This window comes from Myotis nattereri, assembly GCF_964212035.1.
Source record: "Myotis nattereri genome assembly, chromosome: 9".
Classification (NCBI taxonomy): domain Eukaryota; kingdom Metazoa; phylum Chordata; class Mammalia; order Chiroptera; family Vespertilionidae; genus Myotis; species Myotis nattereri.
Window position 1 is genome coordinate 34,389,743 of NC_138084.1, and position 27,095 is coordinate 34,416,837.

Below are 27,095 nucleotides of genomic sequence, written 5' to 3' on the forward strand. Positions count from 1 at the left end.
AAAAAATGGAATTCTTAAGAACTCCAAGATTGTGACAACAGAATACTAAGACCAAGTGATGGGCACTACTGAGGGCAGAATTCTGTGCAGCTGCAGGTGTGGCGTGCAGGAAGCTGGCCTTTTGTCCTTATTACCTGCTCCTGACTTTAGGCTTCTGGGCCTATCGCATAGTCTCAATAGTTCCCTGAGGAACTGAAAGTTACTAGGACATGTTTGGGGAGAGGAGGCGGGGGAAAGGGCCTCTTCTAATAAGCCAGACTGGGGGGGACCAGTTTCCCTTAGCTATAACGCAGCAGCAGCACAAATCTCACCTCTCCCCTGCTTCCTGTTGGAATTTGAGGGAGGGGAGGAAAAGCATGCCACGTCCTGGGAACCAATTCAGACTCAGGAGTTAGACAGATGGAGATTCCAAGGTCAATTTGGTTACAGAACAGGCTATATTAAAGGACAGCGCTGACCTATAATAAAGACTGTGCTGAACTTCACTCTCGAATTCCACCCACCCGGAGAGATGTGCCCGAGTGAGAATGTGGAGCAATTGCTGTCGCCCTTGGCAATTCAGTGCATCCCCATGCGCAGAGGCGAGGAATAGAGCAGGTGCAAGGAGTATCTAGGGGACAAGCCCTTCCCAGGGAAGCCAGAGCAGGAAGAGGTGTCTTGGGCACTAATGAGGAGATGGAAACCACTCCAAGTGCTTCCAACAAAGGGCACTGGATGCAAGGAGATGATTTCACCGTGATGGCGGGAGAAGCTAAAGCCCAAGATGAACAGGAAGCCGCTCCCACTTTTAGGATGAGGAGCGAAAGGATAAGGTGGTGTTCCCAGACCCACGGGCCATATCACTGGGAGAAGCTGGGACCCTGTGGGTCCCTCACATAGGAGCTAGAGCCATGAAGGAAAAACAGGCCCTGCTTTTCCTGAAATGGAAAGAGACGGAAGGCAAAGCCCTGACTCCTCCCGACTTCCCACCCTCAATCACCAACCAGTGATTGGAGCCACACCCCGCTGGTTGGAGCAGCTGACCGAGGAGGCCGGAGAAGACAAGCAACAGGGGTGGGGCCCCCTGCACTGCGCAGGGGGAGGAAGGCAGGGAATGCGTCTGAGCAGAGACACGCTTGATGAGTACAAACTCACATGGCCAGAGGCCTAGTGGATAAAAGCTAAATTCTGCCCCATGACATGAAGGGTCTCTCTCAGGCCAGACCACTTAGCAAACCACATTTCCTGCTACTCCCTTTTCCTTGTTCTGTCAGGTTCCTTCCTAATTCTGGGATCTGTGTCGCTCCCTGTTCCTGGGATGTCCTCGCCATCACCCCTTCTCGTTGTTTCTCCTCTACTCTGCTTTCCTCTCTTCGCTGCACGCTTCTCCCCCTTTTTCTTCCCTTTCTTTCCTCTTTCCTTCCTTTCCCTTTTCATCTCTTTCCCTCCCTCCCTCTTTCTTGCTTGCTTGTTAATGAGCAGATTGAAGCCAAGGTCTTTATTAGTTGTTACTGCTTTCCAATAAATGTTTCTTAAACATCAAATATTAAAATGTTGTTACCACTGACCTCCACTCCACCTCCACAGATAGGAAGCCCCAAATCCAGATGTAACGGATTAAAACCACTCCTAACTTGCTTTACCAAGCCACTAGATGTCATATTGATTTCACAGCAGAATTTGGGAAGTCCATACAAGAACTTAAAACCTTAAAAAAGATACGAGCATCTTGCCTGTCTGGCGTTGCTCAGTGGTTGAGCATCGGCCTATGAACCAGGAGGCCACCAGTTCGATTCCCAGTCAGGACATAGGCCTGGGTTGTGGGCTTAGATCCCCAGTAGGGGTTATGCATGAGGCAGCTGATCAATGACTCTCTTTCATCACTGATGTTTCTATCCCTTTCACCCTCTCCCTTCCTCTCTGAATAAAAAATATATTTTTTTAAAAATCTGTTAAAAACTGAGCATCTTAATATTTGCCCTCAAAACATCATAGTTAGCCTTCTGTTTACAGTAATACGTGAATAAGATTTTACTGAATAGCCCTGGCTTGTTTGGCTCTGTGAATAGAGCATCGGCCTGTGTACTGAAGCATCCCAGATTCAATTCTGGTCAAGGGCACATGCCTGGGTTGTGGGCTCAATCCCCACTGGGGGGTGTGCAGGAGGCAGCCGATTGATGATTTTCTCTCATCATTCATATTTCTATCTCTCTCCCTCTCCATTTCTCTCTGAAATCAATAAAAATATATTTTAAAAAAAAGATTTTACTGAATAGACGTAACAAAAATGGAAGCACTGGGAAGTGAACAGAAGCAGGTAGATTTTGGTGGGAAGTCGCTCTCCAGACATGAGGGAGAATTTACAGAAAACGAGGCCCCATTTCTGCTGCTTTTAGCCAGGGGTCAGGTGCAGGCCATATTGTATGGGCCAGTGGTGGTGCTGGGGGAAAATGCCATATTTTGGGTCCATGAAAATAGAACATTGAGTCCAGGGTGACTACAGCTGCCAAAGGGATGTGAGGGAGTCCTGGAAGGGAGGAAGCCAGAGTGGGGTTCCCCAAATTCTATCTGCTCAGGCCTCTGGCTGACCGCTGGACCATGCATACACAGAACAGACACACAGCACCTCAGCTAAAGACCAAAGGGTCTGCAAGAGATTGGAGCCTCCACCCAAGAAACAGAGTTAGAGCTCAGTCAAGAAAAATGCTCGCTAAAATGAAATGAAATAATCCATTAGAGAAAAATATCAGAATAGAGAATCTCCACATTAACATGAATAATATACTCAATCTAAAATTACCTAGTATTTGAAGAGCCAGAAAAAGGGGACCCGTTCTCAAGTGAAAAGCTGTTATGCTAAGTAAAAAGAATCAAATACAAAGAACTATATGCTGTATGATTCTACTTAAGTTCTCCAAAAGGCTAAATCTCACAGGCACAGAAAGCAGACCTGAGCTTGCTGAAGTTGAAAGTCAGAGGAGGGGATTAAGTGCAAAGGGGTATGGGAAACTTTTGGGGTGATGAATATGTTCCCTATCTTGATTATTGGTGTAATTATGTAACTATTTACAATTGCCCGAACTCGACAAATTATGCACTGAGAATGAATTTTACTGTATTATAAATTATACCTCAATAAAGTTAGAGAAAAAGTAAGTGAAATGAAAAAAATCACAGCCTCATTGGTACATATTTCAAGTGTTCTTTTGCTCATATCATGGTTATGTAAATGAGTCCATTTATATTTTAATTCTTTTGTTGCTGGTTCAGGCCAATGAGGCATAGCATTCCTGGACAAGTCCCCGGAGCACCTGTGCAAGAAATAAACCTGTCTATAAATTTTGTTGTTATAGGTTATAAATATGTTCACCTTTTAGGTAACTCTGGATTGTTTTCTAAAGGGATTGTACCAATTTACACTTCCACCAGCAAGTATGAAAGCTCCATGCTCCACATCTTTACCCACATTGGCAGTATCAGATTTTAAATTTTTACATCTGTTGGGAAAATCTCATTGTGGTTTTGAACTTTCATTTCCCTGATGACTAATGGAGTTAAGTATCTTTTCATACATTTACTGGCCATGCAGATTTCTTTTCTGGAAGGGATGGGGGTAAACTGTCCTGCTTCTGGGATTTCATGAGAAGGCAGGATTCTTTGGAAGAGATAATAATGCTGGGAAAAATAGAAAGCAGCAGAAAAAGAGGAAGACCAAATATGAGCGGGATTGACTCCATAAAAGAAGCTGTAGGCATGAGCCCACAGGAGCTGAGCAAGGCTGTTGAGGACAGGACAGTGTGGACACCACTCATTCACAGGGTCACCAGGAGTCGGAGCTGACTCAATGGCACGAAACACACACCTTCACAACTCAGGATTTAATATCCAGGCAAAGACAACTGGGGTTGGTCCTGTGTCAGCCAGACCATGTGCTGCTAAATGGCTCCTGGGAGCTTGGAGGGAATGATGGTCTAAATAAAGTGGAGGCCTGGCATTGTCTCGGCAGGAAACTGAGGCAGGACTCAGAAGGCTCAGAGGCAATGCTACGGGGATGGCCCACCTCCTGACTATGTGCCCTAGAAGAACAAGAAGACATGTCCTTCACTCAAACAATAGTGAATGGGGCACCAGCTAAGACACTCAGTGGTGGCTTGCAAGCCAAGGTTAATGGCAGGGCATAGTGACATGGAATTGGGTTCTCTTGTGTGATGGAAATGATGGATTCTGAAAGAGCAGAGGCAAGGTGGCAGCAGTTAGCTGTCAAAGGCACAATAACAGTTACCATGATGGGTAGCAAGAAATGGCGACCAAGGGATCTGTGAGATAACTAGTAGACTACGGTGAGACAGGAGCGAGATAGATGGGTACCCATCAAAAATGTCCCTTGGCTGTTTTCATCATAAAATATGGTGAACAGACAGCAGCTGCTGCAATAAAAAATCACCACCCATCACTCACCCTTCTCAGATCTAAGTCTGTTCTTAGACCCAGAGCCCATTGATCAAAGGGGAGGCTGGGACACCTGGGGAAGAATACTCTGCCACAGGCCCTCTGAAGGACCTACAGCCATTTGCCAGAGTCTCTATACATCTACACACTGGGAAAGGGAAACCCAATATCATAAGATTATTGTAAGCAAGACCTTGCCTTTTGGCTTAGGATGGGATTTAGTAATTTAAAAAAAAAGGGACCAGGTAGTAATTATTTTAGGTTTTGTAGGCTATAGAGTCTATTACAACTAATTAACTCTGCCATTGTAGCATGAAAACAGCCACAGCAATAAGTAGGCAAATAGTAGTGGCTATTTCAATACAACGTTATTTACAAAAACAACCAGATTTAGCCCACAGGCCACAGTGCCAGACCCTGGGCCTCAGACAGTCAATATTATATAAAAATTCCATGTGTGCTTGAAAACAATGTAGAGTCTCCGATTGTTGGGTTCATTGCTTTGTATTTTGTAAATTAGAACAGCACGTTGTTGAAGTCATCTATGCCCTACATTTTTGGGGTCTTGTCTTATTTTGAAGGAATCCTCATGAGCTCCAGTAATGACTTCTCCCTTGAGCTACGCTAGTGTAGGAATAACACAGCTACACGGGCTTGCGTTTGGCGTTTTGCACGTCGTTTTTATCCTTTGCTTTCGATCATCCGGTGCCTTTATGTTTTAGTTCGTTCCTTATCGTAAGCACAGAGCACAACTTTTAAGTCTGAGCTTTTTGGGGGACAAAGCAAGTGGGAGACGGTTGCCTGAAGAAAATGCAGCCTATTTGCTGGTTACCACCTAGCCCAGCGGTCAGCAACGGAGCCGAATATCAACAGTACAACGACTGACATTTCTTTTGGGAGCCAAATGTTTTAAACTTAAACAATATAGATAGGTACGTTGTTATTCACTTAATTAGGGTACTCCTAAGCTGGCCTTTGCTAAAAACGTCCTCACTCTGATTGAGGTACATTTGCTGAGGTCGACCCCTTCCAACTCCCCCATCCACACTCGTCTTGTATACTGGTTTCGTCTATCTCCTTTCGTTCATCCTCTCTATATGTCCAAACCATCTCAACCTACCTTCCTCAATCCTCGACACTACATCTCCTTTCACTCCACAACGTTCCCTAAAATTAATTTAATAAAATTTACTTAAAGTTTTAAGTCAACTTCGCACTGTATGTGTGCGCCCGCACGGGGTATTTTGTGGAAGAGCCACACTCAAGGGGCCCAAGAGCCACATGTGGCTCGCGAGCCGCGGTTTGCCGACCACTGACCTAGACTAACGTGATGCGTGGGCATTAAACAGGGAAGTGTCTTCCAAGGCAGCCTGAGAAAGTCTGTGGCTTCACAGGCCTATAGAACACTGTGCTTTGCTGGGATGGTATCAGTTGCTCACTGACTACCCAACAGCGAGTTTGGCGTTTAGTAAGTTAGTAGTTGTGCTTATTAGTCCCCTGTGGCAGTGAGGCGGGAGGAAATGGCCAGGGTTCCCCGCCAAGGTGCCTTCAATGTCTCTACTCAATGATGTTAGTTTACCGAGGCTGTCTCTCTCTTTGCTGAACTCAGATGGCTGGAACCACGGTTGCTAACAAAAGGTGCCTTCGAAGGATGGAAGCACTGTGCTTTAGCGAGGAGCTGGAGGGGAAGGTGCCACGCGGCCAGCGCCGGAGCCAGGACGGCAAGGCAGGAAGTCTACCAGCTCTAAATTCTGGCCACTTACCAGCTTTTATGGCCCCCCCCTCTGGGCCTCAGTTTCCTTACAGGAAATGACTTCTTTATTCAGCAGCATGTGGGTTAAAGGAAATAGTGACTAGTGCGTCTGCAGGTGCCTTCCCTATAATAAGGCCTCAGCCAAAGGCTCCACAGCGTCCCCTCCACCCCATGCAGCACACTGGACAGCCGCATGCCTCTCAAACAGTGGCTTGCTGAAAGTGTCTCTTCAAAGGAGCTGGAATGTTATTTCTTCTCTGTTCCCACTCCCATCAGTGCCTCTCAGGACTTGAGGCAGGCTTTCCCTTGAGATTTCAAAGAAATGGGGAGAAGCAAGACCCCTGAGGATCCTTTAGGATCCCAGGATGCATTTGGTCCCACTGTCAACAGCCCAAGGTCATCTTTGTTTAAGTCGTCCCCTTCCTCCATCCAGATTTCACCCCAGCCTGCTTCCACAGAGTCTCGTGAGCCCAAATGCAGGGGCCAGGAGTCCAGACTGAAGAGTCAGGGTGGCCTACTGAAGGCTCCACCACTCTCTAGTCATGACTTCGGATGACCTATCCTTTCAGAGCCTCAGTTTGGGAGTAGTAATGTAACTGACATTGGGATTATTCTGAAAATCGAAAGAAACAACATACACACTTGAGAACAATACACTTGGCCCACTGCTCAGCATATAGTCAAAACTCAGTAAAGCCAGGGTGTTCTTATACACATGTGTTACATGCCTGAATCACAAATCCCATGGTGACGCTGAGGACAGGGCCCGGGGTTACAGCGCAACATGTAGCCCAACTACTGAGAATTAAGCACCAGGCAGGCAAGAGCCATGCTGTATTTACCTCTGTGCCCCACTGTCTGCTCTGCCCCTGGCTCTTGGAATACGCCCAGCAAGTTGGGTTCGCAATAACAAATAACAAATGCTCAATGGCTGAGCTGGTGTGCCTTTCGGTTCAAGGCCCTGCTCTGGTACCATGGAACATGGGACAGGGTTTCTCAGAGTTGCCTGGGATCCACAGATTGCAACACTTATGCCAATTTTATTGAAGCAAGAGAGAGACAGGCAGACAGATGGACTGACTTGTAGATGTTTTAAAGAAACATGGCTAGCCCCTTTCCCCAGCTGCTGGGAAGGTGCTCGTAGCTCACCTGCATCTACTCGGCCCTTATCCTGCATGACGATGGAGTGACGGTGACAGAGGATAAGATCAATGCCTTCATTAAAGCAGCTGGTGTAAATGTTGAACCTTTGCGGCCAACATTTGCAAAGGCTCTGGCCAATGTCAACATTGGGAGTCTCATCTGCAATGTAGGGGCTGGTGGACCTGCCCCTGCAGCTAGTGCTGCCCCAGCAGGAGGTCCTGCCCCTCCACCGCTGCTGCCCCAGCTGAGAAAGAAGTGGAAGCAAAGAAAGAAAAATCTGAGGAGTCTGATGATGACATAGGCTTTGGTTTTTTTTTGACTAAACCTCTTTTGTAACACATTCAATAAAAGCTGACCTCTGTTGAAAAAAAAAAGAAAAAGTAACATGGTTAGTCCAGCCAGTATGGCTCAGGGGTTGAGTGTCAACCTAGGAAGCAAGAGGTCATGGTTCATTTCCTGGTCAGGGCACATGCCTGGGTTGTGGGCTCTGACCCCCAGTAGGGGGTGTGCAGGAGGTAGTCAATGGATGTTCCTCTTGTGGATGTTTCTATCTTTTCCCTTCCTCTCTCTCTCTCTCATCAGTAAAAACATATTTTTTTTAAAAAAGAAAACTGGCTAGACATAGCACCAGACATCCCAATACTGAGCCTGGTGGGCACTGTCAAGGACGCGTGGTCTCAACCTTCTCCTCTCCGTCCTTCCGATGAGCACCCACAACACAGAAAGCATAGTTCATTTTCAACAACATACACTTTTGCAGATAAAAAAGGTGACCCACACTTTCATTTTCTTTATTTTTCATTGATACTGTATGAATACAAAGTTTCTAGAAAGCTACAAAATGTCTACCACTTTATCAAGAAGGCATCAAAATGTGTCACTTTGCAAAGACATGAAAACACCTGCAGGAACTGACACAAAAATAGCATTTTTAGAGTGATGAAATAATTGCACTTAACTGTCATGGATATTAAAGTTATCACACATATGTACCGCGAAAGCTAGAATACATTTTTTTTTTTTTTTACAAAGCACTTTATAAAAAAATTCTCTGCACACAAACCCTATAATTTTCATATAACTATCATACTAAAGATAAATTCACTTTAAAGCCAACACTTAGAACATTTTTAAACAAAAAGGTACCAGTACCTAAACACAGACATTAACAAATACGAGAATACTGTACTGCCAAGAGGTTTAACCAAACGCCTTTTCAGAGTTTCTGCAAATAGGTTAAGAAAATGTGTGTGAGAATTTGCCCACCCCCACCCCCCAATCTCTTCGATCTCCCCAAGAGGAACCTTAGCACCGAAGGCAGGTTCCACAGCCCACTCCCAGCAGCAGTACAATATCAAAGGGACCACTGACCAGATGAAACGCTTACGTCACAAGCCCATTTTATATACGTGACATGAAGACAGACTGTGAGAATCCCATTAAGTCATTTAGAATGTGAACAAACACACGTGGCAAAGACCGATTTACATAACATGTAAGCATATTAAAGAATTAAAGGCTATTCAGGTTTCTTTTTTTCAATGTTACAAAAATGTTTTTGTTGTTGTTTTTCAGGCACGTACTGTTTTTGTTTTTAGCTTTTCTTTATCTGCAGTCATGAGCCTATTGAAGAAAGGCCTACAGAAGTGAATCTTTCAAGGAGGTAACAGGGAGATGGTTTTTAAAGAAGTGCAGTTAGTACCTAATTTACACAGTGAAACTAATCACAAAAAAAATGGCTGATGCAAAAAAATGGGAAAGGAAATCAGAGACTGGTTTCCAATTGATTTATGCCTCGATTCTTTCAGCTTCTCTTAGAGAAAGGGGAAGGGGAAATGATCTCATGGCGGGAGCCAGAGGAAAGAGGGCCAACTGGACCGGTGGGACCCACTGGAATTGGACCCCACTGAAGGATGAATGAGGGGGAACATGAATGCCATTTCCAATGCTAACATGTAGTGTGGCATGTGATTGACTCAACGCAAATGCAGATTCACAGAGAATTAAGCAAGTTACGGCTTAAGAAGTTGGACAATAAATACAAATATTTCATCTTATTTAATGGTGCATGACTTAGGTGACACTATCCCTTGTGATGCAATACATTTTAAGCACAAAACCTTCATTCTGAACAGTCTAAGCAATGAGTTTCTGAGAGAAAACTATTGCCAAAAAAAGCGCAGTGACACTTGAAAAGAGAAGAGGGAATGGGGATTTGACTAACTTCTTCCAGGCTGTTGGTTTAAGTACAATGACAGGGAGGCCTGAATTCAAGCAGCTAGCTAGAATTTGTGGTGAGTAATTTTCCTTTTCATTTGATTTTCTCCTTGTAGAAATTTCTAGAAATACTCACAACTTGGTGGAAAGAAAGCACTCCTGAAATTTCGGAGCCCAGAGAGGGTATATTCTTAAAGACACCAGGCAGAGACAGACGGAACACATGCATTGAGAGTTCAGAGGCTAACTTTCAAAGACGTCTGATGTCATTTTTAAGTCTAGACTGATAAACATCTTTTTACCTTGTTTGGCTAGTGTGTTTGCCTTCTTGTCCTTCTCCCTCCTCTTCCTCACCTCTATCAGCTTTCCCAATGTACACAAGGTTTTGATAAAAGCCAATATGGCCCCTTTCTGGAACCTTCTTTGAAAACGCCGAATTGTGAATGGTGCTCTTTGGAAGTTTCTCAGACAAGACACTTGGAGTCAATATTTCTGCCCTAAGAACACTTCACTTGTCATGACCCTAACTCACTTTTGTTCTGCACTGTCATCTCAGCTTGAGGCTTCCAACTTGCAAAATGGTACCGCTGTGTAAAACACACAAGTGCGCACGGTCGTCTGAACGGACGAGAAAGCCTCCGCAGAGACGGAACACGGAATCTATCCGCGGGCCGAGAGTCTGCTGTTGGTGGGGACGCTCCCTCTCGGGGGTGCAGGGCCGGGTGGCGGGTGGAGATGACACCAGGGTCAGTGGCACACGCGAACACAGCAGTTTCCGGGTTGCTCCTGCAGCAGCGTGCTCCCGGTGGGCGGCGGCGGGGGCTCTCCCAGGCAGACAGACTCCCAGCGGGCGGGGTCCACGTCGTGCTCTTGCGGACAGAGGCCTGTGGCTGGTTACTCATCCCGGTAAACCAAAGGCATTACGGTGATCTCAATATATTTTTGGTCTCTCTACAAGTGATCGTTATTATGGCAGCACTTTTCTAAGCTGGAATCTCAAACCAAAGGCACTTTCATGCTGGAGTGCAGAAGACTCACAAATAGCTAAGTTATTTGGTCGTGAATTTAAAAGGCAACATTAAAAAGTACAATTTGCTTTTCATAGTCAACTATGAAATTGCAAAAACCTTTCGTTTTGGTATCTACATTTGAGAGTCTGGTCAGAGGACTGACTTACGTTCAGTTTCCGATTGTAGACCAAGTAGTCAGTTTCTTGTAGAACTGGAGAAAAATGGGCTTAATAAACAAAAGGGAAACAATTTTTGCTTGTTCTGTTTTAAACATGGGGCCAATTAGTCAATGGGCACTGAGGACAGGTGTAAGACAAGGCTGGTGGTGCGACTAATGTATCACTAAGGCACTGCTTACTGGAACGCTTTGGCAGCTCTGAATTTAAAACTTCCTAAAAAGAGTAACAGTAGTAAGAGAAATGCTTCCAGCTTACAAAAGGGCTCACAGTTCCGAGGCAGCCTTTCGTACTGCACACCCTCCACGCGACATCTCAAAGATTTAAGGCTTTTCAGAAACGAGAGGGCTTTGCCGCAGACACAGCAACATAAAGACGTGAGCGGTGCAGACATGTCCTCTCAAGGTCACCGGTGAGAACACGGACCAACGAGACTGGTTCTCCCTTCGTTAGGACAGGGGCAGTGTACCAGAGCATATACAAAATCATACCAATGATATGTACCTGGTTTGTAAAACTGACTGTCGTCTCGTGACTGAAGTAATTTATGGTTATACAAAAACAAAAAAACTGCTGAAGCCACTACAGTATTGAAACCTAAAGACTTGGGTTTTTCAAGTCGCCTGGGGACTTGCCTACCAAGTGCTTGGAACGGGGCCTGCGCTTTAGCTGGCCTGAGTGCGGGACTTGGCTGCCGGGATGCTTAGCAATGGGAACTTTGAGCCTGTGGCAGGGGAACTGAACTCAGAGGAAGCAAAAAGGCTCATCAGCTTGCCTATCTGCTTGTGGTGACCTCCGACTACCCCATCAGGGTCTTGTCTGACCTGCCCACATGGGAAGCAGCTGGCGCCTGGGGACAACGCTGTGGCTCTGGCAGCGGGTTTCTTCCTCCCCCCCTCTTCTGAAGGGACCCCGTCCACACGTCTGTGAGGGTCGTTGAGGCATGAGCACCAAAGAGGAACAACTTCCACCAGAAGAGGCCGAGGAGTAAGTGGCAGGAGTGTGAGAGCCTCACCCTTATTCTGTCACTGGCCACGCTGAGCCTCAACTTCCTCATCCACACAGTGAAGGAGAGTAGACTGTGCTCTCCTTTAGCTCAGTAAACAAGAGCTTCTATCAGCCCCCTCCCGGAATGGATCCCCTCTCCTCCATCCCTGAAGGTGAAAAGACACGTTCCCAAAGCTTCTGCAGATACAAACAGGCAGAAAAGCAGAAGACCAGAGGAAATCTACCCAAACGATGGAAGGTTTGATAATGAGACCCACAAGCTTATGAGAAATAATGAAAATAGCTGTGTGTCTTCTAAATCCGGTAAACTAAGGATTGAAGATCAAATTAGAAATGCTCTTTGATTGCTGGGATGATCGTGACCAGCTGTTCCCCACTTCCCCTGGCAGGAGGGAAAGAATGCAAGAGACAGAAGCAACATCCCTAAGATGGGTGACCAATAGTAGAAGCATAAATGCTAGTGGTAAAAGAGACGTGTGAAATAGAAGTTCTGAAACGGGAAGAAGCATGGACACAATGTCACTTGTATAATATTTCTACCTGCCTCCTGACATCTGACGCAAGGAGAGGTATTATTGCAGGGTAAAATATGGTATGTGGGACCTGTGAAGTTTAGGGCAGTGATTCTCAATTAGGGGTGACTCTGTGCCCATGGGACCTTGGTGATGGCTGAAGACATTCTGGGTTGTGACAACTGAGGGAAGAGGTGCTACCGGTACCTAGTGAGCAGAGGCCAGGGGTGCTGCAACACCTCCTCTATGCACAGGACATCCCTGCACAATAAAGGATAAAGGATTACCTGGTATGAAACGTCAACAATGTTGAGGTTGACACTGGTCTCGGGCAGTTTGGACATTTTGGAATCCTAGGACATGTTTTTGAAGAAGTCATGATTTTTCGTAGGTGGAAAAGAATGGCAACAGACCAGCAGCTGGTTCCTCAGCTACCCCCTGCTTAGGAGTGACAATTTGGCCTCCAACTGTCCAAAGAGAAAGCACGCAATGTCTCTGAATCACACCTGGCAGCAGAGAGTCACCAGGGGAGAGAGCAGTGAGGGCCATGCTCTGGAAAGACTGCTCTGCAATGCAGCGAGCTTTCCAACAGAGGGAGAGGACGGCCATGAAGGGCAAAAGGCCAAAGACAGACTCAGATTAGATCTTACACAAATGCCACCCAGGGTCTAATCTGGGAGAGATGGAGAGAGGGCCGAGGGTTTGGGTGACCGGTCCTGTGGATACGATAGGGAAAGATCTGCCCTGGAGAAAACTTGAGAATAAGACAAGAAATAACTTTAAAGCATCTCAGAGCAAAAGATATAAGAAGAAAGATTTAAGAGCAAAAAGTAAGCCTCAGGATTGTTTATGTAAGCCCCCCAAATTCAACTACAAAAGGGTTTGGAGGAGGACCCTGGCGGTGAAGCAGCAGAGGCCAGGCCTGACCCGGAGTCAGTGACCAGGGATGCCCTTCTCTGTAGCCACGAGAACTACCCTCTAGCAGGTCTCCTGGGGTCCATTTTGCTACCTCTCTCCCTGGAGCTCTGGGATGACCTGGCTTTAAGCCACGTGCATCATGTGCACGCCTTTAGTTCTGGGGTCCTGCTCTTATAAGCGTGGGGGGTTCCCTTGAGGGAAAATACAAGAGACAGGAGCAAAAGCAACATCCCTCCGATGGATGACCAACAGAAGAAGTTTCAATGCTTGGGCTGAAGACCCGAAGGAAGAGCAGACAACGGGAGCAATCCTTCAAGGGCCCACTGGGAAGCAGGGGACAAAAGGCCGTCAGTCTCTTTCTGGAGAGAAGATGGGTGCCCTCCTACTGGTTTCCTTAAGGGGTGTGCACTCCAAATGGGGAAGGTTTTGCACTTTCTCCTCTGGTCTTCCAGTGAACCAGTGGTATGAGTTCGGAAGAGGCCAGGTGTGGCCCAGTGTTCTGCTGGTCACCAGTCCGGCACACCCTCATGCTCAAGACCACCAGATCCTAACCAGTGTGCAAGCAGGGTCAGAGTGGACAGGGAGACAGGGAGGGGGTATATAAGTTACTTGATGGGGCAGAACAAAGCTGTTATTTTCTGGCTTGATGAAAAAGTCTTGATATGTTTCACATCTTAGAAAACTTATTTCACATTCTGTTGTGTTAGCATGTTCCCAACATTTACAGAAATGTCACTTTCTTCTGGGAAGTTGGGGGTGTGTCCTTGTGGGTGTTTACCAACGAAGCCCGGTGGAAAGAGATGCATATGGTTACATCACACCAAGTCTGCCTGGGCCACGCTTTGGAATATCTGGGTTGATCAGTTGAATCTCTCCTGAGAAGAGAACCTCCCACTTGAGCCTGTTTGAAAGGTCAGAGATAAATAAGGTGGGCCTCTTAAACCTCGGTCAAACAAGAACTGTGACTTATTGAGAGAGAAGAAAATGGATGTCCTTAGAGAATATATCTAGGTCTATAGAGACAGATTGAAATATACATACATATCAGCACCTAGCAAACTTAGTGGCACTAACTAGGTGTGTAATAAATACGTGATGAATAGCTATATATGTATATGTATTCACAAACACATACATATACATATAGTTATAGCAGGTTAATAGGCCTATTGGATCACCAGAAATAAACAATTTATCCACAGGCTAGTGAGGATGCTTGCCAATTTCGGGGGAGCAGAGATGCTAAAACTGATGAGCCTTTTCCTTGTTTGGTTGATGCAATTTTTTCCCAGCCACAGGATTTTCTATACTTTGTAGCTCACAGTGCAGTATTCATGCCAATTAAAATTTTTTGTTATTAAATTTCAGTGGTTCAAATACTCATCTTAATAAAAAAATTTGGTTGTCCATATAAAATATAACTGCACACACAATACTATAAACATTGTAAGTTTAGATTTTCAGTATTTATCTACTTATTGCAAAAAGAGCCATCTTTTCTTTTTCATTAAATAATCAATCATCACATTAGTAACAATACAATTTTATATTTTTAAATATACTATATATGTTAAGGATAAGGGGTGAAGTTTTCTTCCTTTGTAATACCTGTTCAAGCGTTTAATGGATTAGGAGATTAGTTTTAACCTTGTGAAAAAAGTACAAATTTTTCTCATTAGGATATTTCTACCAAGCATTTCTTAAGGCTATTATTTTAACATTTGGTTTCAAAATGAAATAAAAGTTTCATTTAAAAAATAATTTAGTGAATTACATTCTTTCATAACTTCCACCCTAATTAGTTACAAAGATAAGTCTAAAGATTCTTAGTGTTGTATACTAAATTTACATTTATATTTAAAGATTAATTTTACTTGTATCTTAAAACAAGAATTTTATGTTGGAAAAAAAAGAAAGAACTAAATACATTTGTATAAAGGCTGTAAATGTCCCACGGCAAATGCTCTGTCTGAATATTTTTTACCACAATTAGAAATAGGCCTCTGTGGGCAGAGACGGGTTCTAGGGTTCACCTTTCCCGAGGAACTGTGGGCTGCAGATCTGAGGGACACAGAGGAACAACTCGATTTCTCTTTTTACAACTGTACCAGAACTTCACAGCTACGATGATAGTATGAACACGTGGAAAAATGACTTCACTCAAACAGGACTTAGAAAAGTAGGGTGCCCGCAGGGCCAGGGCACCACCCCTGCACGGGGAGGTTTACAGTCAGTCGTTCGAAAATGGAGAGTGTGTGTGTGTGCACATGTGTGTGTGTGTATGTACAGATATCTATATATATAAATAACCATGTTCAGTCCTTTACAAGCCTGTAAATATGATGCTGTGCTCCATGTTCACTATTTGAAACTTCAAATACACAGGCCATGCAGAGGAGAGTTTCTTGTGTATCCCTGTTTGTAACCACCTGTTAAAAAAAAGTATATATACACACATATAAATAAAAACACCACATGGATGAAAGCATATTCCACCTGTGCTGTGATGACTCTGGTTTCCTTGGAGAGGAACAGTCTAAAGTCCAACAGCCTCACGTTGCCCCTCTAGCAGGAATTTAGGATAGTGTGGGTTGGATTTGAAACCCATCCGAGTTACCGTATGTAGGAAGGACCTTACAGAAAGGGCCTCACACGCAAGCTGAGCCCCAGAGAGACCAGAGAGTTAGTGTGAGCTTTGGGGAGAGGGGGTGGGCGGAAGTTGACTTCTTTATAACAATTTCCTACAATCCTGTCCCATGAGGCAGTCATTTATCCTAAGAACTGTCTCCTATCTTATTCCTAAACTTTTATTAAATTTCTTTCATGAAAGCCAATGATAGATATGTTTCGTGAGTGCCTTGCTCGCCACTTTTAACCAGCAGTGCCTGGATCAGTAAAATATATGCTGAGTAAAGGAACAGTGGTAGCATCATGTCAAATGATCCTTCTTTTAATTTACGGAGGCTTTACTTTTCAAAATGTATTTTGGAATATCTGCCCCCCCTCTTGAGTCGAGTGGCTCCAGTCCATCTCTCTCCTCCTCACGACCACTCTCAGCCTCCGTTCAGACCTTGAGTCCTCTAGCCCAGACCACGGCAGCCCCTCCCCACTGGACCCTGCCTCGCTCCTCTCCTCACTCTCTCCATCCCCCATGCCACTCTCAGAAGAAACTTTCTAACAGCAAATCTAACCCAACTTTCCCCTTCAAAATGCTCCTCTGACTCTGCTACGTGAGTGTTTCGTTAGTCCAGCTCAGTGTTTTCAAAGATTGTGAATTTGAGAGCCTCGGCCAGTTTGCCATGGGTCTCGTTCCCGCTATCTATCAGGCTGCCTCGCCCACTTAGCTTCCCTTACGGTTCAGGCCTCTAAGTGTATGGTCGCTGACTAAAGAATAAAGTCCCACAGGATTTGTCATTTTCCTATCACAGCAGTCTATATCATCTGTAAGTACATATACATTTGCATGAGTTTTAAAAAATGCCCATCACATCCAGTGGGCTGCAAGTTCTTGGAGAACAGGGACCACATTCCCCAGTAACTAACTTGGCACACAGTAGTCATTTAATGAATATTTGCTGGATGAATGAAAAGTCACATAATAATAGCCAACATATTTCAACTACTTAGTACACATGTACTCCGTATTAAATGCTTTACACGTATTGTCTCGTGTGATATAACAGAATTCTATGAGCAGGTGCTATATCCCTCCTCCTCTGACAGACAAGGAATCTATTTAAGGACACACAATTGCCAACTAAGGAATCCAGATCTTCTAATGCTGAAGCCCTTTTTCTTAGCCGTCATATCATGCTGCTCTAGACAACTGACACAGCAATGGATTATCTACTTTTGCTTTTTTGTGGGCAATAAAGATGTTTTTCAATACTGGTACCCACATGCTTTTCTAGTCTTGACTCCTGCTGCTTCCCTCACAGATCAAATACTGCAAGCAGGTAGTTCTTTCATCCTTGAAACCTCTCTCTCCCTCGTCACCATACCCAACAAATGCCATGTCCTGCTGCATTTACTCCTGAAGAGTTCTTGAATCCATCCCCTTCTCCCCACCACCAAGGGACCAGCAACCTCACCTGGACTCCTCCCCCAGGAGCCACCCTTGCCCGGCCGAGACCCATCGGCACACAGCAGCTGCAAAACCCGCGTAAGAAACAGAAATCTGACAACAACACACTCTTGCTTAACCCTGATTTGACCCTGGCCAGGTGGCTCAGTTGGTTAGAGCACTGTCCCGATACACCTAGGTTTCGGGTTCGGGCACTCTGGGCACATTCAGAATTAACCAATGAATGCATATATAGGTGGAACAACAGACAATGGCTCTCTCTCTCTCAACAAAACCAAACCAAACCAAACCAAACCAAACCAAACAAAAAAACCTTGATGGCCTCTTTTAAGCTTTGAACTTTAGGATAAAGAGAAAACCTGTTCTCATCCTCCTAGGTGGAGGAGCCCCTGCCCTGTCTGGCCTTTCCTCCCCAGCCAGCTCACTGCTCCGTGCTCCCCTCCCTCAGCCACACACCCTATTTTCAGTTCGACCTGCGCCGCCTGCCTGCCTCTGCAGTATCCTTCCTGACCCTCTGCCTGTTCATCCAGCAGCTATCTTTCAAATGCTTCTTCCTTAGGGAAGCCGTCTGTGACCTCCAGAACTATGCGCGCCTCCTTGGCCCCATGCACCTAGGTGGGCAGCCATCAGCCACTGTTTAGTTTACATTCATTTGGTGATTACTTGGGGAATGAATGCCTGCCTCCTTCACCTGACTCCAGGATGGCTGCCTCCCCTGTCCAGTTCACCAAATCCTAGAACCTGACACTTAACTATGCACCCATGAAATGGCCATTTTTTCATGGTAAATCTGAAAAATGTCTGTTTATCCATCAAGGCAACTTAAACACCATCTTTTAACATTCCCGAGGACTCCCCACCTCACCCCAACTACAGTATCTGCTCAGGTAAACTATCCTGTACTTCCATAGTGCCCATTTCTCAAGTGTAACTACAGCCATGATGACCTTGTATTGCAATCAATTATGTACCTGCCTCTTTTCTCCACCAGGCCACGATTTACTGTGGGAGAGTGTGAGTTTTATCTGCATCGTATTCCAGCAGCTAGTACAATCCCTCCGGAGTTCAGCTGAATGAATGAAAACATCCTCAATAACCCCTGAGGTGGAGAGTGCAGATTTGAGCATGTTGGTTGTCAGAGGAGGAGGAAATTGAGGTGGAGAGACTTTACCCCAGGTCATAAAATAGAGCTGGCTGTTAAACCCAAGTCTTCTGATCCCATGACTGTGAAATATTCTGCAAAGTGTCCCTCCCATCAATGCAAGTGTTAGTGTATGTCCATCACTGGCTCTGTGACCTAACGTGTTAGGGTGGACCTAACATTCCTTATTCATAAAATGGTAATAAAAATGACCTCATAATTCTGCACTGAGAATTTCATGTTGTAACATTTACAAAAGGTTTAACACGTGCCTGGAACACCTGTGATGTAGCCTCCCTTCTTGCAAATTTTCTATGGAAGAATATATCCTATTTAGGCTTCATGATTAAGATTCAAAAGGAGGAAAGAAAAAAAAGTTTCTAGCCACTTGTATTTCTAAATACAACCTCAAAAGAAGACAGGAAGACTTGGCCTATGGTTCACCTGCCGTCTTCCTCCGTCTGTCTGCTGTCCCTTAAGGCCCGCATCTACAGGTTCACCTCAATTCCCAAATAATCCTGATGAAATCAGACAGTCTAGCCCACCAGGCCATCGGGTCTAATGGTCCTGTTGACATAGGTTTCATGTCCAAGGTACCTAGTAAAACCCCGACAACGGTGTCCAGCAGCTGGCACCCTGACTGTGACCCTACCCCGACCCCGAGAAAAAGCGGAAAGGTACTCTTGCTCCTGTAATCAATGAGATGACTGTTCTCATAACCCAGGAGTGCTGGCTTACTTTCAGCTTTTCTAAAGCTACAATCATATTCGAGCAGATATTTATTGATAGCCACTCATTCTGCATATCGGAGGAATTTCCGTAGTTGCTTGAGGATACCTTTTGAAATTGAACATGACGTGTCCTCCAGCCGTCTATGCTGCGTGAAGCCACATGTTCCAAGGGAGCATGACTAATACAGTTACACGGGTTTTATGGGTAATAGATGCTTTTAATTTTTCTAGGCACATTGTCCTCGGCTATGCTCCATGAGGTAGGGTTTTAGGGACTGAGCACATGTTCTTTAAAATGCTGAATCACACAGCATTTCATGGTTTTCAAAAAATAGCTAAAACTCCTTCCAAGAGAGGCGAGGTGGCCATCTACCCAGAGTTGTGGTTAATTCCTGAGGCTATTGCATGTCCATAGCAGGACGCCACACTCACCTTCTGCTCAGCTGAGCACTAAGGTGATCTGTTCTTAAATACAAGGGAGTACCTATATGACAAGAACCTGTCAGTACCTGAAACCTTGAACTGCTCAATATTCACCAAAGGATACCAATGAAGACTAGTTACTAAAGAGCATGTTTTCCAAATTTTCCCCCAGACTGCCAGTTTCTAAATTTCAGAGGGACCTGGATGCACTTAAGAGTCCATTGAGGTTCTCTCCGCGGAATAAATGAAAATTGGCTCATTGACTAGTCCCTTAGAGCAGGGATTTCAATCCTTGTGCACAACTACCTGGGGATTCTGATGTTATTCCTCGACATGGGGGTGACACCTCAGCATTTTACAATTTTTATTTATTAATTTTTATTTTTTTTTACATTGGTGTGAGGGAACTGGCTCCTACTGGCTGCTGAAAGTCATTGTTAATATTAAGGACTTTCATGAGCTGGATAACCACTGGTAGCTTGAAATTGCCCGTGGAGGGCATATTTACAATCAGGGTTTTTGGGGGGTGTTGAGGTACAGCCTTTTATTTCCCAGCCCACCAGTGCCTGAGAACCATGGGCTGAGTGAATCCAAAAACCCCAGGTAAAGAATTCCTGCTCTTAGTGTTCCAGTCCTTGATCCTAGTCACAAAGCAGGCCATTTGACCGCAACACTGTTTTGTTGCCCCTTTCAGCAAAATTCTTCCCACCAAGTTTTGTTTTGGCATTTTTCCTTCAGTTTAAGGAATGTTATATTTTTTAAAATGAGCCATATGAAACCCATTACTGTATATATTGTAGAGGTATAGTTTGAGGACAACACTATTTGTAATAACCTTCCCAAGTCCCCCAATGAAAACTCCATGAGAAATTTGTTTTAACGTTAAATATTAAGGGGGAAAAGGTCCCACACAGCACTGCCCAGCGGAACCAGAAAGTGTTCCCATTGTGGACACTGAGCACCATTTTTTTTTTCTTTTCCTTTAGCTGCCCATTACGTTTTGATCATACATTTTAGCCTCTGGAGAATATTTCCAACCCTTCCTGGTTATGGCATTCTAGTCAAACGTACATTCCTTCTAATACGGAGAGCTCATATTTTGCTGTCTTAATGTACGTTACTTCTTATAAGGCCTTGCAAATCCTCCAGGAAACAAATCAAGGTTTGTTCGAATTACAAACCTCCTAACTCAGCTTTTTGCCTGATATTGCTGCCAAGACTCAAACATGGCTAATGCTGGAATTACCTGGGGAACTTTAAAAAAATACATATGCCTGGGTCCTATCCTCAGAGATCCTGATTCAATGGTCACAGTTTACAGTCTTTGTATCAGGGTATTTAGATACCAAGGTCTTTCTCCAGGTCTTTCTAATGTGTAGCCAGAAATGAGAACCTAGGTCCCTCACTTTTTATGAACCTCCTGAATTCCAATTCTGTCAAGATTACAAACCCCCACCAGATGAGACCCCTTCTCTTCTACAGATTTGAGCCCAAACCAAGGCCAGGTTTACCCTATGAATATGTGGGTTCAACTGCTGATTGACTACCGGGGTCTCAACCTAACAACCTAGTCAGTTGCCTTGGCCCAAGCCCTGGTGCCTGCCCCCCTCCCCAACCCCCCCCTCCCAACCCCACCCCAGTCTTTCCCACCAGCCTCAGGGCTGAGTCTGCCAAAACAGGGAAGAGACAAAACAGTTACCAATAAAATTGTGAAGTTTTCCAAAACACTATTCATCATATATTTCTCTGGTAAGTGTTTGAGCTTGTGGATGAAGTTGATCATATATTCACACATCGGGGAGCGGTTTATTCGGTATACAAATCGGCCATTCTCAAACCTTGCATACTCCGTCTGTGAGGGAAAAAGGATTTGAGCATTTTTATACTTTTGACCTTAAAATACATGAAAAAGATAATACTGTTTGTAAAAGCATTGTATTTTTTCAACATGAAATGTCTGCTATACACAGTACTATTTATGCCGTTTACTTAATTTTTAAAAATCCAGTATCCAAACTTAATGCCGGAATCAGGATTCATTATTTTTCTGGAAATAAAAAACTGGAAAATGCTTTGTTAGCTCAGTTGGTCATGATGTCAGTTACATTAAAAAAAAAAGAAAGGAGAGATGATAGCTATAAAGAAGAGTTGTGTAAGTCCTTCTGAAATATCCACCTACTTTGTGATTCTCTACCCAGAGATCTGTAAGAGCAGCACCAGCCTTTCCCAAGTCTTCAAAGAGCCCAAAGACAGTCCTTCTTTACTGTGAGAAGGCCTCACAGGCCAACAGCCAATTCAGCTAATTTCTCTACTTGAGGAAAAACTGCTTCACACTCACCATGAGCCCCTAACTGTTAGTTATTTATGCCTTTAATTTAAAAGAAAAGAAAAGAAAAGAAATAATTGTGTATATGCAGTTGAAAGAGCCCACTGAAGCACTCAGAAATAAGAAACACACTCCTGGATAACCTTGGATCAAAAAGGAATTAAAAATAAAATTACAAACTATCCAAAGAGTAATGAAAAGGAAAATACATCAAAACTACGGGATGCAGTGAAGCTCCAGTGGAGGAAACTTAATGAAGCAGCTTCACGTCTTCATCATGAAAGATGAACAAGTTCAGAACTAAATGCACATCTTTAAAAAATTACAACCTCACACAGCAAACCAAAACCACAGGAAAAGCAAAAGAAACAAGGAATAGGACATTAATAAAGATAAAAGTGCAAATCAATATAATCAAAATTAAAAATGCAGACAGAATAAATATAAAAACTGGTTCTTTAATAAAAAGACTAAATAAAATAAACTCTTCACAAGCTTAAGGAGAAAAAAGAAAAGAGACAAACCCACAATTACAGTGAGATTAGAAGATTTATAAGGTTACTTCACATAACTCTAAGAGCAAAAATAGCAGAGAAAACCTAGAGGGTAGGGTGCCTTCCTACCAAAATACAAATTGCTAATACTGATTCCTTTTAAGTAGAAAACTTCAACTGGTTGGTGACTGTGGAAATGAGTAGGAAGTTGTAGATATACCGCTGAAAAGGGTACAAAGACCAGATGGTATCACAGCCAAGTTCCATGTAACCTTTAAAGAATAGTTATTTTCAATGTAATTGAAAAAGGGAAGTGTACCACTTATTTTATGAAACTAATATACATTCAATACTGAAATTTGATAAAGAGATAAAAAAAGGAAGCACAGGCTAAGATGCAAAAATGCTATGTAAAACAGCAAACAGAGTGAATCAATGTAACCAAAGTAGGACTTTCTTCAGGAATGCTGTGGTGGTGCACACACAGGATGCGTGTTAACTTGTGATGTCAACAAATGGGAGAAAAATCATATAGTTAGAGTTGCTGAAAAGGCATTTGATAAAATATTGCAGCTACTACTAATAAAAAAACCCCTAAGTAAAATAATTATAGAAAGAAAGCACTTAAATGTAAAATAAAGACCATTTATAAAAGCCAAGAATAAATATCCTACATGGAAAAACACCCAAAACATGCCTACTAACATCAGGAACTATACACGGACACTATTACTTATAGATCACTATTTCTTTTTACAACTGTGTAGGAGGTTTTAGCAAACTAAAAGGTGAGAAAATAATAATTTAAAAACTGGCATAAAAATTGAAAAAGAAGCGATAAAATAAAACTGCCAATAAGATTATATACAGAGAAAACCCATGAATCTAGGGGAAAATGACCAGAGATAAATGAGGGGCAAAATGTTTTGTAGGAAAATAGATATATAAAAACCAAGAACTTTTCTCTCTTTTAGTAATCAAAATCTAGAAATGGAAAATTGCATTCAACCAATTTTGTAATACTTAGAAATATATACTATCCAGAAAGGAATAAATCTGTACATATATAAACTATAAACTCTTATTAAAATAGGTAAAATTAGATGGAAATACAAATAGGTTCTTGATTGGAAAGACTGAATATCAATTACATATCAATTTATCCCAAAATAATATCAAAATCAAATGCAATTACAATTAGATTACTCAAATAGGATTTTGTTTCTCTTTAAAACAAAAAAGAGAAACAAAAAGAGATTTTGTTTCTTTTTAAAACAATCTCATTACTTGGAAGAATGAATGCTAGTTACTAACCTAGAAAATATATAAAAAGAAGATGGGTGAAACCGACTTCCTCAGCAAATATCAGAACCTACCACAAGGCCATTGTAATGAAGTAAGCGTGGCATTGGGACATGTGGAGATACAGGGTGGAGAGAATAGAGAGATGCCAGAGACAGCGCCCAGTTTATGTGGTAACATCAAGGGCACAGATCCATTCAGTTGGAAAAGGATGAATCATTTAATAAGTGGTTTTCAACAGATACCTATCTATTCGGGAGAAAGTAGAAGCAGACTCCCCTTACACACATAATACAGAAATACATTCTAAATGGGTTAACGGTTTAACTATAAAACTCCACCTGCCGCACTCACACTACCTTCTCCATGGAAATTCCTGGGGCTTCATCAGTCAAAAGCAACCTTTCCCTGGCCCCTGAACTAAGTAAGAGAGAGCTTTGGGTGTGTTATCTGAGGACACATGGAGAATAATTTGAAATCTGGGAAACTCACTTGTCTGGTTCACCTTTTCTCACATGCACCTGTCAAGGCAAGATGTCCACTTACAGATAAGCCCTGACAACTGGCTATTGGGTAGCAGTGCCCAGCACTGACCTTCCAGGTTCCCAACCACGGGCAGGTAACGTTGCTTCCTCCTTCTCAGAGGAGATGGAGGTGAGCAGGTTCTAGGCCGTCCGGATTTGGCTCATTACATAGCCACCTTCCCACCCACCCTTTCCCAAGCTTCCCAGACACTGCCCTGACTCGGCTCCCTCCTCCCTCCTCTATTTTTGCCCTCTGCTCCTTTGTTTGTGCCTCCCTTCCAGGCCTGCAGGGCTGGCTGCTGCTCCCAAACTGACTCCTTATTTCTATGCTCTGGCTATTCTCTCTCTGCAGCTCAGTCCCAATTCCCGTCTTTACCCTTCATGCTCAGGATTCCCAATTAATAGTCTGTCTTTACCTGCCTCCCAAATTGCAGCCTTGCATCGGTCGGTAATCGTGCCCTTTCCTCTAGAAAACACCGTCCTTCCGAGGATAAAGTGTCTGACCTTTGACTTTTCCTCCTCTTTAATATTAAATATGCAGTCAGTTTCTAAGTTCCACTCAAAATATCTTACTGGGTTCCCACTACCACCATTTTAGTAAAGCTCATGACCCCTAAGCTTAAATGAACCACCCTTTCTCCTTCTCATTCCCCAATCTCTCTCTCTCTCTCTCTCTCTCTCTCTCTCTCTCTCTCTCTCTCTCTCCCTCTCTCCCTCCCTCCCTCCCTCCCTCCCTCCCTCTTTTTCTCGCCTCAGCACAAAGTCTCTGTCACAGCCAGGTGGGCTCCTGGACCTTTGAGGTCCAGGGCTGCTGTAAACAAAAGCTTCTCACTGAACATGGACCCATTGGGTGATGAGCAGAAACACTGAAAAAAACCTTAAATGGAATGTCAACTACAAATATCATTCATACTAAGCAACCAAACATATTTTTTTTCAAAGAAATGGAAGCTTAAAATTACAAAGCCAAAAATAGGTATTTAGTCCCAGTTTGTACTAGAATAGACTTGACTAGTTAACTGCCACACGTCCAAAACAGAAACCATCCATCCCCACATGCCACAGTATTTTCAATTTAATTTAAAAAACCAATTTGAAATGCTTATTATAAAAATAAACATCTTATAATTTGGGTTTTCTTGAATATTTTCAGCCAAAAATTCTCATGAAAAATGATTTTAAAGCTGCCACTTAGGGAAAACATTTCTTTTTTATGGACATGCATAGCATGTGGGGAAGGTCCACCGCTTGCATCTACAGACGTGTATGGCACACAATGGGTTAAAAGAAATATAATGAAAGGGGTAGAAATGGCAAAAGCAACACCACCAAACGGAAGGTATCGGGGTTTAGAAGGCCAGTGTCCATCAGTCGCATACCACTGTGGCTCTTCTCCCAGTGCCTGGGAGTGCCCTTGGACATGGGGTGGGTGGGGAGGCTTCGTCTGATGGGTGGCAGCTTCCACACCAGGCCACCCCCAATGAGGCCCCCTGCGGGACTAAACACTGCTGGCTGGGAAGGCAGGGCCAACTTCAACAGTCAAGAGGGCTGGCGTGGGACTTCTTCCTGGCCTTCTTTCAGTTGCTTTCAAACCATTTTGCCTTTTTAGAAGTAATGGGGGTGGGGGGTGGGTCAGAAGGAAGAGACACCCCCCCCAAAAAAATGGTAAAACTCTACCCCAGAAAGATTTAAAGGACAGCAATAGTCTGGCCCTGAAAGAAGGCTCCAGGATACAGAGGCCAACTTACCTCTACTTTTTCTACTACTTGCTTCCCAAAGGAGCAAACTTTGGTGGAACAGGTGACTGTCATGTTTTCAGAACTCTCATACTGACTGGTTACACAGTAAAAAGCCCCGGCATCGTCTTGAATATTGCAGTTTAAATCGGCCTGTTGGAAGGAAATGGAGGTGAGGGTTATGCTCTCATCGCAGGAGTCATGGCAACCAGCCATAGCGGTCAGGGTCCGACCCCCTGAGTGGAGGCGCGGAGGTGAGGTGATGCTCATCTGGAAACGAGTGCGCTGGCCCATGGGTCACTTTGTGGAAGAGAGTACTAATTTGGGCGGTCTTCCCTGGAAATGACAGGCTACATGAATCTATTTTGCTTTGCTTTCTGGCATTCTGTATCAAAGTAATGCTGTATCCTTGTAAGAGAAGATCCATGAGGTCTTTACAAATGTATAGTTGACCCTTGAACAACATGGGAATTAGAGGCTCTGCCTCCTGCACAGTTGAAAATCCGCATACAACTTCTGACTCCCCCCAAACTTTACTAATACCTACTATTGACCAAAAGCCTACTGACAACATAAACGATTGATTAACATATACTTTGTACATTTACTATATACTGTATTCTTACAATAAAGTAAGTTAGAGAAAAAAATAAAGAATCATAAGGAAGAGAAAATACATTATAACATCTGTTGAAACAAATCCGTGTAGAAGTGGACCCGTGCAGTTCAAACCCAGGTTGTTCTAGGGTCAAGCGTATATGAACTGAATTCAGATTCACTCATCTTTAGAGATATTTAAAAGAGCAGGAGAGTTGACAGCTGAATGGCCATTTGCTACATTATTTAAAAACAGGTCTTAGGCGGTTTGGCTCAATGGCTAGAGCGTTGGCCTGCGAACTGAAGGGTCCCGGGTTCGATTCTGGTCAAGGGCACATGCCTGGGTTGCAGGCTCAATCCCCAGTGGGGGGCATGCAAGAGGCAGCCAATTGATGATTCTCTCTCATCACTGATGTTTCTATCTCTCTCTCCTTCTCCATTCCTCTCTGAAACAAACAAAACAGAAACTTTACTATAAACTAAGCATCTAGAGGGAAATTGGTTGCCATTAAACCCTCACGTACAAAGATGCGATTATTTAACATAAGCCTCCATACATTTAACACATTTTT

General features: G+C 43.8%; 1 protein-coding gene across 1 annotated transcript in view; it reads right to left on the reverse strand.

The window, feature by feature from the left end:
* TEAD1 (TEA domain transcription factor 1) overlaps positions 1-27,095 on the reverse strand; it is a gene marked incomplete at its 5' end in the record, with an annotated part of 185,235 nt that overhangs the window by 1,685 nt on the left and 156,455 nt on the right. The window contains 2 exons of the mRNA XM_081100242.1: positions 21,244-21,396; positions 25,939-26,079. Of these exons, the coding sequence (XP_080956368.1) occupies positions 21,244-21,396; positions 25,939-26,079 (294 nt within the window). The remainder of the gene's footprint in view (positions 1-21,243; positions 21,397-25,938; positions 26,080-27,095) is intronic.